This window comes from Hipposideros armiger, unplaced genomic scaffold (genome assembly GCF_001890085.2).
Source record: "Hipposideros armiger isolate ML-2016 unplaced genomic scaffold, ASM189008v1 scaffold_17, whole genome shotgun sequence".
In the NCBI taxonomy this organism is placed as follows: Eukaryota; Metazoa; Chordata; class Mammalia; order Chiroptera; family Hipposideridae; genus Hipposideros; species Hipposideros armiger.
In genome coordinates this window covers 794,910-811,371 of record NW_017731367.1, presented here as the reverse complement: position 1 = coordinate 811,371, position 16,462 = coordinate 794,910, and the positions used below count along the sequence as shown (strand labels likewise).

Below are 16,462 nucleotides of genomic sequence, written 5' to 3'. Positions count from 1 at the left end.
AGGGTCCCTGCAAATTATGTAGGCAGATGACTGAGTGGGAAGGTGTGGGGGGATCTGTGCTGAGGAGGAAGAAATAGCTGCAGCAATGTCCCTTTTTCCTTCTTTTGAAGGCTTGGACCCAGTCAGCGGGGTCCACAATGGATGCCCATAGTCTCGCAGCCCCTTCTACTCTTTTAGATGTTGCATTGTATTAGGATCCAGCCATTCCTATCACTCCTCAGGAGGAGAGGCCCAGTGTAGCCATTAATGAGTGGCTTTCTTGGGGCATCTGACCTTTACGATGCTCAAGCTGGACGCAGGCAGGGAGCAGCTGGCTCGCTGACTACGCCCCCTCCCCCCCCTGTGATCTTCCTCCTGGGGATGGGTGCCCAGCCTGCCCTGCAGATAAGCAGGTGAGGCCAAGGTTCTCTGCATAATGCAGTTCCTCCAACACCGGGTGGCCGGAGCCAGTTTCCATGACTCATGTCAACCTTATTAATGCTTCCAGGTTGACTGAAGGGGCATCAGGGAGCCCACCAGCCCCTGCATGCCCCGACCCAACCCGTCCCTGTCACATCAGCCTCAGTAGCAACTCTGGCCTTGCCCTCCATGGGAATGCACTGTTTGCAGGTCTCTCACCCCCCCCCCCCCCCCACCAATCCAGGGAATATCTTTCTTGACTCTGGCCCTCGTGGCCTCTGCTTTAATCCTGGCACTCACCTCCCTCTAAGGCCCTTCAAGGGTTCCTTGTGTACCCACCAGCCAAGAACAAGGAACAAGCTGTGTCTTCAGAAATCTCTGGCAACCTTAGCCCTAGACAGGCTGTCTGATGGAAATGGCAACAGGAAGTTTCACACCAGAAAAAACCCAGTCCCTTTTTATTGAGAAAATAGAGTTAATTCCTCACTCTTTTCCCAGGTGACTGCACCTTGAGATACAAGGTGGCATCCTGTACCCACCCCCAAGGACTCCTGTAACTGGGCAGGGTGGCCCATAAGGAGCACTCCATCCCTTCCCTGGGGCAAATGCTGGTTTGCCCAGGTCCTGGAGAAGTAGGCCAGGTTTCTGGAGGAGGCTGTCGGGCATGAGGGTGCCCGGGGGGTGGGTAAGAGTGGCGAGAGAGGTGGTGTCTCGCTGGAATGAAGGAAAGGAAGAACACCACCATCTCCTGAGGCCTGGCGCCTTCTCCTTCCAAATTTTTTATAAATAAAACTTCACAGTAATAGAGGTATGTCCACTTCCAGGACCAAAACGGCTGGTTTCCGGCCGGGGAGCCAGGCCTCAGTGGGGCTGTAGGGGGGCCCTCGGCTCAGGCTGGTTGGGCAGCACCGTGACTGTGGGGGCTGAGCACTGCTCTTTGGCCCTGTGTCAGGGGGTGGGGGTGGGGCTGCAGCCCATCCAGAGGTTCTGAGGGTCACTGAGGTAGTCAGAGCGGCTGGTTGTGCTTCCAGACAGAAGCCAGATGGAGCGTTACGGGACGTAGCCTGGACTGAAGCCACCTGGGAACAGAGGCTGAGCAGCCAACTTCAGGCAGGTCTGGGGCGGTGTGGGTGGGAGGGCGGTGCTGAGGGTCTTCTGAGGCTCTGTCTCCAGGAGACACATGGGCATGGACTGTGGAGGGTGCGGGGGAGGTGCACGGTGGAGCTGTGAGCCTGCACAGGGTTGAGCTTCTGAACGGGTCGCTTGGGCCCCTGGGGAGACTGAGGCATTTCATGGGAGGAGAATCTTCTGTGAAGAAAAAGGGCTGCCACAGAGCCATCTAGGGCCAGGCCTAGCCCAGGTACCTGAGCACAGGGTTCCTTCAGAGGCCACCAGGGCCTTCCACCTGGTCAGAGGGAGCTAGGCAAAGAACCTAGGTTAGGAGGGCTGCCAGCAGCTTCGCTCCCCAGATGACCTTTTCCAGTCTGGACAGTTCCAAACATTCTTGAGCCTCAGCTCCACTCTTGGGAGAGTCCACAGAGGGAGGCCCCCCTCTGGCTACCTGCACCCCACCATACCTACGGGCACATGAGGCCCAAACGCTCCACCTCCCTGCAGGGGACCAAAGGCTGTGCCCTGACATTGCAGCTCCAGCCCCATGACTTCTGGGGCTCAAGAGCATAAGCTCCAACTATGCTGGTGGCCTGTCTGGGGTCAGAGCACCTGGAGCTTGCGGGAGCAGGTGAGGTTGCCATGTACCAGCCCCCACATGGCCAGCAGCTCAGTGGGCAGCAGCTTGTGCACAACCAGCATGGAGCGGTAAAAGCACGGCTCCTTGTTCATGCGGCTGTTGCGGTTTCGCGAGATGCCGAAAGTCTTGAAGCCCTTATGGTCCATGGGATGCACGCCCAGCACCTCCAGGCACATGCCCAAGAAGACATCGTCGATGGGGTAAAGCTCCACAGTGTCACAGGCGTGATGCAGGCGCCGGGCCAGGCCACTGGCCATCAGGAAGCCACCTCCGCCGGCGTAGGGCGGGTAGGTGGCCTTGCTGTACAGAGCCCCGGGGATGTAGTACTTGTTATCCTTCCTGCGGATGGGTCGAGCGTGCTGCAGGACATCACCCACAAATAGGTCTTCCTGTGGCTGCCGGTCGGCCAGAAACTCCAGCAGGTTGGTGGGGTTGACGAAGACGTCGTCGTCACCCTTGAAGACAAAGCGGACGTTGGGGCAGTAGATGTCAAGCCACTTGAGGAAGTGGATCTCCTTGAGGGTCAGGTTGAAGAAACTGTCAAGGAAGTCCCACTGCAGGATGTCGCCATAGAGGCGGTCCTCGTAGGCCAGCAGCTGCTGGTAGTGGGCCCGTTCCTCTTGCTTGGAGGCCGTGCCCAGTAGGAAGAGGGTACGCACAGCGCCGCGGCCCCTGCCCACCAACTCCTGCTCCATGCCCCAGGTCTGGCGGATGGCCTCGCGGCGGTCATGCTGCGTGATGACTGACTTGACGACTATCAGCAGGTAGACGTTGCCATTGCACTTCTCTGGGTGGTTCAGCAGCATGGGGAAGTATCGGCAGTGGCGATAGAGCAGAAACTGCTGGAAATGCGGCTCCAGGCCCTGGAACCAGGACTGGTGGGTCACGTTGATATTGGCTGAGCAGTTAGTGGTGGTCACGTCCCAGACCTGAGGACCCTGTAAGGCCATGTGCGTGGGGGTGACCGAGTTCTTCAAGCTCTTCCAGAAATCATTGGGGTTCACCAGGTGTCCACTTGGTTTCTGGGCCTTCTGTGGCCCTGGGGTGGGTGGCAGGGGCTCTTGCAAAAACTGGCTGGGGGTCAGGCTGCGCTGGAATACTGCTATGGCCACTAGCAGGGCCAGGGACAGGCACACACTCTTGTAGATGATTCTCTTCCTGGGGGGATAGGGGGAGAATGGTTCAGAGGAGTGAGAAGATGAGTCCTTTGTCACTATCCCAGGAGCCCAGATGTGGAGCTGCAGTCCCAGATGGGCAAGTGGGTCCTGGGCACACACGCAAGTCCCAGGGCCTCAAGTGGTCAGAGGAGTGTCCTGCCTCCTCTCCTACCCTGACCGCCCTCCTCCAGGACCAGGGAGCCACACAGCACAGAGCTTAAGTACAGCACGTGGGGTCAGGCTGCTGCTGGGCTTTAAATCTTGGCCCTGCCACTTACAAGCTAAATGACTTCGAATGGGTCTGCCTTAACTTCTCCTAACAATGATTTTTTCTTCCGGAAATGAGGACAACGGCACAGGATTGGAGCGCTATCTAAAGTGCCTGGCAACACAGTGTGCAGTCAGGGTCGCTGTGGTTCTACAGGGACAACCTCTGGTGGAGACCTCTGCCCTGTTTCCTGCCCATGGCATGGCATGGCACCCCGTTTGTTTTCATTTCCTTGTGCACACACAGTGACTCACTGGGGTGAACCATTGGGAGGGACCGCAATAATATGTGGGGGACATTGGGAGCAAGCTCTAACTTGGGTCCTGAAGAAGCCTGCCTTCCCCTCCATCCCATCCATCTGACCCAACAAAAAAGAACAGCGAGCCCAGGGCATCTCCTAGCATGACCACTGGCTCCTACTCCCCCAGTCCGCCTCCCCTCCCTTAACTTCCCATTAGAAGAGAGGCTCTGCTGCCCTGGGAGGGGAACACATTTGGACCTACCCCCTCCAGGGACACTCCTTGCCTAGGTAACCCCTATCATACCCATTTCAGAAGCAGGAATTAAAACTTTTTGCCACGAGTGCTGGCAGGCCCAGGGCCAGGGACCCAAGCTCCTGGACCCCAGGACCCTCTCTCTCCAGCTCACACTCTGAGGGTGCCCGGCTACCTGCCCTGGTTTCTTCCGTGCAGCCACAAGGGCTGTGGGCTGACAGGAAGGGCAGGCCAGAAAAATGTGGCCTTACCGGGCCAGGCCAGCAGGGAGTCCGCCCTGACCTCCAAGAGGTAAGGTGCAGGTGGATGAGAAGAGACAGACTGCACTATGGCAAAGCAGGGACACTGCTGAGAAGCCTGGGGGTGGCCACAGGACTACTTGTTGAAGGTTCAGTGAGAGTGAATTTCGAGCCCCACTGGAGCGACATTTTCTCATGGCGTCTGGAGTTTTTTGTGCATGGGGTTGGAGGAAGATTGGGTCATCTCAGGTACTGGGGTGTGGGTGTGTGACCTAAGACGGACGCTGGAGGGGATGGGGGAGCACAGCGCTCTGGTTCTTCTGCCCCGGGGGTTTCAGGGAAGCCTCCCCCTCCACCCCACACCCTAGTTCGGGAGGCCGGGCTGGAGGAAGTCCAGCGGGGGGTCCCCTACGGGTAAGGGGATGTGGGGAGGCCCCTCCACCCCAGGCTGGTTCCACCTGCACTGCTCCACTCTATTGGTAAGAAAAAGCCCCCAAGGGGACGGGAGGAGAGGGGACGCGCGCGGGTGGGAGGCCCGAGCTCTGCGGAGGAAGGCGAGCCACTCGAGGGTAGAGGACCGGGGTTGCCCAAGATGCAGGAGGCCCTCGGAACCGGGGCAGAAACCAAGCTGCCGGCGAGATCTTGCGTCTCCAACTCCCGAGGTCCCGGGGTGGGATCTGGGGGCCTCGGGGCCCCCGGGCAGGGCTGAGCGCACGGGCACCACGGGCCCCGGCCGCCGGCTGGCGGGTCCAGGCGCCGCGCACGGCCGGGCATCTCTGGCCGCCACCGCCCGAGCCCGTCTGTCCCAGGAAACTGCGGCCAACCCCGGGCACCCAGCGCGGCATCTCCCACGCCCGGGACCCAGCGTCCCCTTGTTGCCCACCCCCCGGGGAAGCCCAGGGTCCCCGCACCCATCCCACGCCCCCCCCAGCCCGACAGCTCCCACTCACCCCAGAGACATGGCGGCCCGGGCCGGGGCGGCGGCGGCGGCGGAGCGGGGCGCGCGGGTCGCAGCTCTGGGCGCGCGGCTCAGGGACGGCGGGCGGGGACGGGGACGGGGACGGGGACCGAGCGGGCGGGGGCGGAGGCTGGGCCGCGCCCCCGGTGACTTTCTCTTCCAGGCCGCCGGAGGAGGGGCCGGGAGGGGCGGCGGCGTCCCAGGTGCGTTAACCCCTTCGGCGCCCCCGGTCCTGTGTCCCTGCCGCCGCGAGCCGAGCCCCTCACGCTGCGGCCAGGCGGGACTCACCCACGTCTCGGAGGCGGAGCCCAAGACTTCGGACCGCGCGGAACCGCCCACGGTCACCTGGCCCGAGCGTGGGTGCGCGAGTGGAGGCTGCGCCCCCTGGTACACGTTTCCTCCGCAGAGCTTCCCTGGAGTCCCCAGCCAATCTGGACGCGTGGGATCCGGGACACCACCTCTAATGTCCCCTGGAGGGCCGTTTCCCCTCTGGCCCCATTTGGACTTTTCCTTGGTGGGGAGGCAGAGGCAGACAGGTGTTCAGGACTCTTCTCTGTGCCCCCAAGCGGCCCTCTCCACCTCTGGGGTCTCTCCCTCTTCGGAGAGCTCCCCCCACCACCACCGAGGGAAGGCCTGTCTGCCCGGCCAAACCTCCCTTCTTTTCATCCATCCACAAATATTTCACTCAAAACCCTTTTTGTCCCCATGCCTTTATTAATCTGTGTGTGTGTGTGTGTGTGTGTGTGAGAGAGAGAGAGAGAGAGAGAGAGAGAGAGAGAGAGAGAGAGAGAGAGAGAGAGAGAGCACGCGTGCGCCAGCACCTTCTAGGGGCTGGGCTGCACTAGACACAGACTTGGAGCAGCGTTCTTGGCCCAGCAGGGTCTGGGGCATGGGTGTTCCTATCCAGGTGACTTCCAGAATCCTCCAACAGATAAAAATTCCACTGTCTTGCTTTCGCCCAGATGTCTGCTGTTCTAATCCTGTTCCATGCTGAGGTGCCATCCTGAGCATACATAGGACCTTAAAAAATGTCCATAGAATTGAAATGGAAGCATTTCACAATCCAGTAGAATAACAGCTAACATCCATCAAGCCGTTACAATATGCCAAGCACAATTCTAGGCCGGTGCATGACTGACTCAGTCTCAGAGGCACGTACTATTATTATTCCCACTTTACAAAGGAGGAAATCGAGGTGCCAGGAGGGGAGAGCCAATGGGCCAGGACCCATAGTTAGTAAGCAAACCCAGGAGGTCTGCCTGGCTTCGGAAGCAGGCTCTGGACCCTTCTTTCAAGGGCAGCAGTGACAGGAAGCTACTCTCCTGCCAAAGGGCACCAAGGGAGGGCAGGAGGCCCCCAGGTACAGTCAGAGGTAGGTGGTGAGAGCCTAAGGAGGCTGCTCTTGCCAAACTGGGCCCCAGGCCCCTGAAGCCAGAGTGAGAAACCCCTTCAGCCATGGCCTTAAGGCTCAAAAGCCCTCTAGAGGAGGAGGAAAGCTCCAAAGGGCAATAGAATTTTCCTGGATGTTCCAAGTTCTAATCAGGGAATGTGAAAAGTCTTCCAGGAAGAATTCCAGAGAACCCTGGGGCCCAAAATCTATTGTAAGAGCCCTTCCCAAGTACCAGAGCAGGAAGGAGGTCTGACCTGCACCTCAAAGCCTCCTTTGGCCTGGCTGCCTGCCGCGGAGGGCCACCCGAAACCCCACTGGCCACCTGGGGGAGTCGCCCAAGGCCAGCTGAATGTTTGCCAGTGGAATCTGGTCCATTGAGAGGAACAGTTTGTCATCATGGATTCATTTCGTCTGTGCCTAGGTGGAGCTCGGGCTGGGGAAATGCATGACAATTCAATGCTCAGTCCCTGACTGTGGGGTGGGGGTGGGGGAAGGGATGCGGGAACCAGGCCAGGCCCTGGTCAGCTTTCACTGTCAGTCTGACAGGCTGTTGGGCCTGTACATATTGGTCAGCACCAAGCTGGCCCACTCCACCTGTCCTGGCCCCTCCTTGTGGGCAGAGCCCTAGTGGATTCTTGCTGATTATCTCAAGCCACAGATAGGGTGGTTGAGCAAGGGCCCTGGGAAGGCGAAGGTCAGTCTGTAGATGGAAACAACCTGGCCCACAGCCCTGGCTGAAGGCAGGTGGAAGCTGCAAAACCAGGAAATCTGGGGATGTGGGGGGTGGGGGGTGGTCTGTCAGTAGCCTCGGAGGGAGGGTGGGGGATGGGAGGAGCTCGTGGAGCAAGTGGCCAGAGTCCCAAGAAGTGGTAGGTGGGCCAGGTGTCTCTGTCACCCAGTCCTTTTCTCCCCTCAGGTGGAGGTTCTACCCTGGAAGAGGAAACTCAGTGAGGCCTGATGTAGGAGCACCCCAAGAAGCCCCCCTCTCTCTCCTCACTCTCTCCTTCCCCCCACTTCTTTTGCACCTTCCTCCCCCTTCCCATGTCCCTTCCTCCTCCCTATCCCTGCTGCCTTGTTCTTCTCCCGTTTCCCTTTCCCCATCCTTATTCTCATTTTCGTTTAGATCACCCCCTCCCCCCAACCCCCCTTCGGAGTCAGTTGGAATCCAGACCCTGCTGGTGTCAGGCAAGCACAATCAGGCTCACCTGGGGACAAACACCTGCCTTGCCCTTGGATGTGGGGAGACAGCTGATGGGCCCGAGGTTGCCCTGAGTCAGGCCTTAACCTGACAATGGGGGACTGACTTGGGCCTGAGAGAACCAGAAAGCTGGGTGTGAGGAGTCCTGGCACCTTGGAGAGAGACTGCCACCGACAGAGGCTGGCTGGCGCTCGGTGGCTGGGCAGTGGCTGCAGGGTGGAGAGCTGCCCCAGCTGCAGTTACTCATTGCAGCTGTGTGATGTGTGTGAGTTGGTATTAGTGTTTAAAAAGCTTGAGCAGAAGTCTATACTCCAGGGCTGGCCGAGTGGCTCATCTGGTTAAGAGATAGTTGAAGAGCGCAAGCTCTAAGCAACAGGCCACTGGTTCGATTCCCACATGGGCCAGTGATGCTGCGCCCCGAGCTGAGCTGCCGCTGAGCTGCCAACAAGTGGCAGGATGGCTCAGCAGGTGAGAGCACGTGCTCCTAACAACAAGACTGCCTGTTCGATGGTGGGCTACGCCCGCCTGCAACTAAGACTGAACTTGGCATCTTGAGCTGAGCTGCCACCCTGATGGTTCAGTGAATAGAGCGCGGGCTCTTAACAACAAGGCTGCTGGTTCGACTCCCATATGAGATGGTGGCTACGCCCACCCGCAACTAAGATTGTAACACAGCACCTTGAGCTTAGAGGCCATGAGCTGCCCATGGCCAGCCAGATGGCTACTGGTGCCCTCTACAACTAAGATTGAAGACAAACAACTTGGCTGGTCCCCCTCCCCAACTTCCCAACACTGTTGCCCTCCTCCAATTCCCCAATTTAAAAAAAAAAAAGTCTATACTCCAGGGGCAGCCACGGCCAGTGCTTTAAGCCTGGCCGGCTACACTTGCACCAGAAGGCCTGTTAATTAGCACTGAAGTGTCAGAAGTCATTGCCCTTTAGTGAAAGGGGTGTCAAGGATGTGTGCTTGGCAAGAAATACTACTGCACAGACCCTCTGCCTGTGCCTGAATGAACCCAACAACCCAGCAGACCAGTGTCCTGGCTCCAGAACTTTCTCTAATTGGTCCTGGATCCTCCCATGCAATGATCTGATTGGAGGATTAGCCAGTCTTTGGTCATGTTCTTGAATTTACCAGAGAGACACTTTCCTGCAAAGGACAGAGAGTGGGGCTCCCTGAGGCTCCTGGGCAGCGGTGGGAGGTCTGTTTTGTGCTTTTTGGTAATAGATGCTTTAAGTAGGGTAGCACTGATTTCATTGCAATAGACCATCTGGGGAGGAGGTGTGGAGTGAGGCCTACCATCTTCACCTACCTCTGGTCTTGGAAGCCACCCATATCCATTGCAGGGGATGCTCAGTGAAGGGGTGCAGTGCACACAGCAGGAAGAGAAAGAGGCCAAAAAGGAGCTAGCAGAGAGGAGGGCGGGGGAATTCAGGGGGCAGGGAGGACAGAGTTTTCAAAGCATGGGTGGTCTGGTTTGGAGTCTGACAAGTGCCCTTTCTCAAGGGAAGACTGGGTCAAAGAGAAGCCCAGGTCACAAGGGGTTGAGAGAAGATGGGAGGAAGTTAAAAGAGGCTCCTTGCAGGGTCCCCATATGATCAATACAAATGACAACATCCTGTTGCCAGGGACCCTGAGTTGCCTTCAGTAGCAAAATCCTGATCTAGCCAAGACTGACCCAACAACCAGGAAGGTGACATTGCCATAACCAGTAAGATGTTAGAAAACCATAATTCCAGGGCTTGCCTGCAGAGAATCTGATGGAACCTGGGAAATTGTAGTTTTCCAGTTTTCCAGATGATTCTGATGTACAGGCAGGTTTGCGAACCACCAGTGTTGAACCCTCCAATTCCAGCTGTCTTGGTCAGCCATGGGCAAGGGCCAGCAGAGGGACACTTCCTCCTGTGAGCCTGGGGATAAAGAAGACAGAATGGGGAAGCAGATATGGAGGAAACTGGAGGCAGAGGGTGGAGGGTTGGAGAATTCACTTTTCCTAGTGAAGCAGGTAGCAATTGAGGAAGCAGAGGTGGGTTTCAGAGATTAAAAAGAGTGGGGAAGGGTGGCCACAGCCTATGTGTGGGATCTGAAAAAGCCAGAGAGGGATAGCAAGGAGGGTTAAGGGCCAGGCAAGAGTGTTCCTGTGTACCCTAGAGACCCAGGCTCCCGGCTGAGGTAGGGATTGCCCAGCGCTCCTTTGGGTGCTAGTGAAAGAAACTCAACTCAGAGTAGCTCAGGCGAAAGGAATTTATTTGCCTCTATGATGGGAAACCCTGCCTCTTGCTCTCTCTTGTTCAGTCCCCACAACACACCTCCTGCACAGTCCCCCTATGTCTTAGCTCTCTCCTATACCTGTAGGCTTCTTCCATGAGGAATAGGAGAAAGGCAGGCTTGCATATGGCCTCAGGCATTTATCTCCTGATCTTGAGGACCACAGGGGAAAGAGGTGTTTTCCCTCCCAACCTCCGTATATAAAATTCCAGGGAAGGATTCTCATTGGTCTCGCTTTAGTCACGTGTCCACACCTGGGCCAATGTCATGTCTAGGAGTGATGGGGTAGTGTGATTGGTTACACCTGGATCATATGTCCTCTGCTGTGGTTGGGGCAGGGCCTGGGGTTAGCAGCCCCACAGGAACTACCTGGAAGGGGCAGATTCCTCAAAGGAAGCTCCTATTATCAAGAAAGCAGCGAGCCAGCTGAGTGGTGCGTTGGTTAGGAGTTGGCTTGGGACGCCAGCTCTGAGCAGCAGGGCCCCAGTTCGGATCCCACATATGAGGGCCGGTGGCGCTGTGCGCTCTGCAGCTGGGATGGTGGGCAGCAGCTCAACCTGGAGCTGGGCTGCCATGAGTCGCAGGCGGCAGTGTGGACTGCAGTGGGGCTGGCTGGCAGCTGGTGTGAGCTTTCGTGAGTTTGCGTGAGCCGCCATGAGCGGCCTTCCAATGGCCGGTAACCGATCTGCCTCAGCTAGGAAGAACGCAATGATAATACCAACATGGGCCAGTGAAGCAACGTCCTCCACAACTAGACTGAAGAATAAAGGACAGCAACTTGTCTGTTCCCCTTCCCCGATTTCCCAGCACTGTTCCCCTCCTTCAATTCCCCAATAAAATCTTTAACAACAACAACAACAAAAAAGAAAGCAGGAGGAAAAATATGTCCAGTCCTCCAGCTTATATTAAGCCCTTTGGATTTTTAAATCATCCTCCTAAAAGGACGAAGATAAGGGTGGTAGCTGTGTGGGAAATGTCTTCACACGTTTTCCTTCTCTTCTGGGTGGGAGGAGCCCCAGGCTGGCCAATAGAAGGTGGACAGAGCTCTTTTGGGAGCTAGCCGCTCTCTGGCCCCCTTCCCATGCCTGGCTCCCCAGTGGCTGGTCTGGGGGCAACCAACGCCACTTATGGCTTTGTAGGAGCCAGTTAGCTGGGGCTGGGGCTGGGCAGACGAAGACAGAAGCCAGAGTTCAAAAAGGCCTGGGAACCAGGGTCTGGGGGGACTTGGAAGAGGCTGGGTGGAGAGGGTAAGCAGGAATAGAAGGCGCTCTCCCTAAGTGCTGCCCTGGATGCAGGCCAGCTCAGCTGCACCCCAGGCTCCTATTGGCAGGGCGTGGGGGGCACACTCTCACAGACACGCACAGGTGGAGACAAGTGCACGCTCGCAGCAGGCCACAGGTGTGCAAGTGACGCAGACCCAGACACATATATACACATAGCCCGGGACAGACATACGCACACAGAGCTACATTCAGAGATACATACAATACTCATACACACATAGGTCAGACACATTCACACAGAAATATGCATGTTCAAAGACAGACACATATATACACTCATATTCAAACACGTTCACACACATATGAGATACAGGCACATCCAGTAAGAAGTGTACACACATGCGTGTGCATGCACACACACACTTCTAGAGAGAGAGATGCACACACACGCCTAGACACATCCACACACACACACAGGTACTTATCGTACACAGAGACACACACTTTCACACACATACACACACATGCCTATGGCCTTTCCCACATTAGAGGAGCCTCCCTCAACCAGCTCATCTGTTACCAGTGAAACCCTGCCTGGCAGGCCCTTGGGAATTTGGGACTGGGCTCAGGACCAGGCAGGTTCCTACTGCATCCAATGGCCTGTTTTGATCTTCCCCCAGGTCTTCAAGTCTGTGCCCACCCCTGCTTCCAGGAGCCTCTGGACACTGCCCACGGGCCCTGAACACTACCCGCATCTACCCCCAACCCTTATTCTAGCCACCTTGGCTTTCTTCTCCCATTCACCAAGATCCCAGCTTCTTTCTGCTCAAATGCACTCCCTCCTTCTGAATGGAGTGAATTCCTGCTCATCTTTCAAAACCTACTTCAAATGTCCTCTCCCTCGGAGTAGGTGCTCCCTCCCTTGGCCCGCGTCATGTCTGTCTGTGCCTCCGCTACCTGTCCCACCGCGTAAGAGCAGGGACAGGCCTTTCTGTGTTCCTGGCAGCACAGGGGAAGGGAGGCACTGAGGCCTGTCGTTAAATAGCCCAGGGAATGGGCTGCCAGCATTGGCTGCCTGGAGGAGACCCTGGCAGTCCTGCCTAGGCCATATTCAGAGGATGACTGGGTGTGTCCACCTCAGGGAGCCTTGGGCAGCCCAGACAGATTTGCGGAGCTCCAGCCCCACCCCCAACACACACGTTCAAACTCACACTGACACACATTCACACTCGAGTGGGCATTGTGCCCCCTCGTCCCGGACAGCTGGGCTGCCCCCTCCCCCTAAGCCACCAATGACTCACATCCCCGCCTGCCAGGCTTGGGCACACACAGCCTCCTTTCAGCCCCTCGGCCTCAAACACTAGCTTAGTCTTCCCTTACCGGTGCCTCCCCCTCCCCGGTGAGCCGTCCTGGCCTCCCTGCCTGGCAGCTCGGCTCCGCGGGGAGGCCACGCAGAGGCCTCCTTCCTCTGCAGAGCACAGGGCGCCTGTCTCTCATCACCCGGCTCCTGTCCAAGCCAGCCCTGAATGGCTGCCTTTTTATGGCCCAGAGCCTGGCCAGGTGCATTCTGGGCAGCACTGCTCCTGGCCAGGGTGCTGCTACCACCAAGGGGACAGAGTCAGAGGGGCCACTGACACTCAGAGCCCCTGAAGTCCCACCCAGACTCTGGTCAAAAGCCTCCTCAGGCCTATACAGGCTTCTCACACACCCTCTCATCTGCTTCCCCAGTGGCCCTAAGTAGCCTGGCCAGGCACAGGTTTTAATTATTCAGTTTTCCTGAGGAGGCAACTGAGGCCCAGAGAAGGTCAGCCTGCTAAGAAGTGGTGCAGCTGGAACCTGGTAAAGAGGGGTTAATAACACGATGGACCTCATGGGATTCCAGTGAGCGCGATGAGGTGGCTAAGTCTGGCACCCTGGAGAAGGGGTCCACAGTGGGCACCATGTGACAATGGTCACAAAATCAGTTCTGGGTTTTGTACCTAGCACTCTTCTTCTTTGGTAACAGAATTCTCCACCCTGGTCTCAGGGTGGGTCCATCACAGTCTCTTATGCCTCCTCTCACCCTGACAATGTGCTCGGTACAAGAGGCGTCTGCCCTGGGGCGTTTCAAAGAGGAACTGGGAGAGGGACTCCCCTTTGCTCTCTAATCCTGGGGCTCTTGAGGGGTGCAACTTTGGACATATTGGGGAAATGTGGTGCCACATGCACCCCATGCACCCCTCTCTCTAGTGGTAGAGAACAAAACACTCGGAACAAAACAGAAACAGGAACCTGCATGACGGGCAGAAGTCTGGTTCTAGAGGCTCTGTGTCTGGCAAAATAGTGCCCCTCCTTCAAAGGTGTACACACCCTAATCCCCAGGACCTGTGGCTACGTTAGGTTATGGTAAAAAGAGATAGAGATGTGATTAAGGTTATATATCTTAAAACAGGGTGTTTAGCCTGGATTGTCCAGCTGGCCCCAATCTAATCACTAGAGCCCTTGAAAGCAGAAAACTTTCTCTGTTTGGAAGCAGAAAAGATGCAGCAGAAGGAAAAGTCAAAGAGATTCCAGGTGTGAGAGGGATTTGATACGCCTTTACTGGTTCTGGTATATAAGGACCCACTTGTGGCCCAGAGGCCAGAAGGAGGCCTCTGGGAGTGAAAGGCAGCCTCCAGCTGTCAGTCAGTGAGGACATGGGGGCCTCAGTCCTGCAACCACAAGGAACTGGATTTTGCCCACACTCTGAATGAGCTCAGAAGCAGATGCTTCCAGAGAATCCTCATAAGAACACAGCTGTCTGACACCTTGATCTTGACCTTATAAAATTCTGAGCAGAGAATCTAGCTGATCCAACTTGGACTTCTGACTTACTGAAGTGTGAGAGAGTAAGTCTGAGTTGTTTCAAGGTGCTAAGTTTGTGGTCACTAGCCACAGCAGCATCCGGAAGATAATATAGGCCCTGAGAACTAGTACCACCCAGGTTCCCCTGATTTGTTTAGAGATATCAATAACTTTTTCTTTATGGTTTTTGTCACCCATGACCAAAGACTCCTGACTGATGTCGTTATTTTTTTATTTTATTTTATTTATTTTTGAAAAAGATTTTATTGGGGAAGTGGGGGAGAAAACAGCGTTGGGGTGTTGGTACTGTGATTATTGCGCTCTTCCTGGCTGAGGCAGATGTGTCGCCAGCCACTGGACTACTGCTCATGGCGGCTCATGGCACCTCACCTGGGCTGCCGGTCACTCACGCTGGCTGCCCGCCACTCATGGTAGCTTACAGCAGCTCACTGAAGACTCACTGCAGCCAATGCGTCACAGGTGACTCACAGTAGCCCAGCTCCAGGTCGAGCTGTTGTTCACCATCTTAGCTATAGAGGGTGCAGCATCACTGGCCCCATGTGGGATCCGAACCGGGGCCCTGCTGCTCAGAGCTGGTGTCCCAAGCCAACTCCTAACCAACGTCCCACTCAGCTGGCCCTGATGTCGTTATTTTTATCTGGTTCCTTCACTGTTTCCCAAACAGTCAGCCCTCATGGGTAGGTTGAAGAAGGGGCACCCAGAACTTGAGGGGCAGCCACCACCACACAGGCTTAGGGACAGCAAAGGGTGTGGGAGGGACAGGCCCTCTTGGATCTGAGCCTTCAAAAGTTTGGAGCAGTTCTAGAAGCCTGAGGTGGCCCAGATCTGCCCCTTCCTCACCGAGCTGATCCCTCCCTTCCCCTGAGCAAGGCTGAAGTCACCCAGGAGAGAGCCATTGACTGGGAGCCAGAGAAAAGTGACTTGTCTAAGAACATTTTCTGGTGGCTTGGTCAAAGCTTGTAAAGGTTGGCAGGGTAAAAAAACCAGAGGGGTTGGGAGGCAAAACAACAACAAAAAAACCAACAAAAAAATAGGGGTTTCAGTCCAAGATGGTGACAAAGAGGCCCCCATGCTCATCTCCTCCCATGCATACATCGAAATCTACAGCTAGACATGGGGCCATTCCCTGTGAAGAATTTCAGAAACTAGCTGAGCAACAACTACCCATAGAGAGAACAAGAAACTAGCCACATTGAAAAGGGTAGGAAAGGCCGAAACACACTCTCACCATATACCCCACCCCTAGCACAGCATCATGCAGGTGGGAGGGAACTCACAACTCCCAGCTTCTCCCTGAGGACTGAAAAGACCCAACTTCTAAGACTTCCACTGGAGAAAGGGGCCCCCTAACACCTAGCTCTGAAAGCCTACAGGGCTTGTACCCATGAAACCCACCAAACAAAGAAATAGTTCTTAACCAAGTATCAATCCCAGGCTCTACTATCAAAATTCTAATGGCATTATTTGCAGAAATAGACAAAAACCCCAAAACCCTAAAATTTGTACAGAACCACAAAACACCCGAAGTAACCAAAGCAATCTTTGGTTAAAGAAAAACAAAGCTGGAGGCATTACACTTCCTGATTCAAACTATCTTATAAAACTATAGTAATGAAAGCTGTATGGTATTGGTACAAAACAGACACACAGGTCAATGAAACAGAATAGAGAGTGCAGAATAAACCCATGCATACAAGGTCAATTAATTTACAACAGAGGAGCCAAGAAAAATAATGGGAAAGGATAGTCTCTTGAATAAATGGCATTGGGAAGACTGGACAGCTACATGCAAAAGAATGAAACTTACACCATACCCCAAATCAACTCTAACTGAATTAAAAACTTGAATAGATTATGCTCTGAAATCATAAAACTTCCAGAAAAAGACACAGAGGGTAAATTCCTTGACATTAATCTTGGCAATTTTTTACATTGTTTTTGTATTTGACATGAAAGGAAAAGCAACAAAAGCTAAATCAAATACATGGGATTGCATCAAACTAAAACGTTTCTGCATAGCAAAGGAAACCATCATCAAAATGAAAAGTCAACTTACCGAATGGGAGAAAATATTTGCAAACCATATATCTTATAAGAGGTTAATATCCAAAATAATAAAAAATTCAAATAATTCAATAGCAAAAAACAGAACAAAACAAAAACACCAATCTGATTTAAAAATGGGCAGAGAACCTAAATAGATATTTTCCCAAAGAAGACATACAAATGGCCAACAGGTACATGAAAAAATGCTCAACAACACTAATCATTAGG

General features: G+C 55.0%; 1 protein-coding gene across 1 annotated transcript; it reads right to left on the bottom strand.

The window, feature by feature from the left end:
* Positions 1-626: 626 nt before the first annotated feature.
* On the bottom strand, positions 627-5,327 carry B3GNT7 (UDP-GlcNAc:betaGal beta-1,3-N-acetylglucosaminyltransferase 7). The gene is made up of 2 exons (XM_019628022.1): positions 5,258-5,327; positions 627-3,307 (listed from the first exon to the last, which is right to left on the bottom strand). Exons 1-2 carry the CDS (start codon positions 5,266-5,268, stop codon positions 2,113-2,115), a joined length of 1,206 nt encoding a protein of 401 aa, XP_019483567.1. The 5' UTR covers positions 5,269-5,327; the 3' UTR covers positions 627-2,112.
* Positions 5,328-16,462: the final 11,135 nt, after the last annotated feature.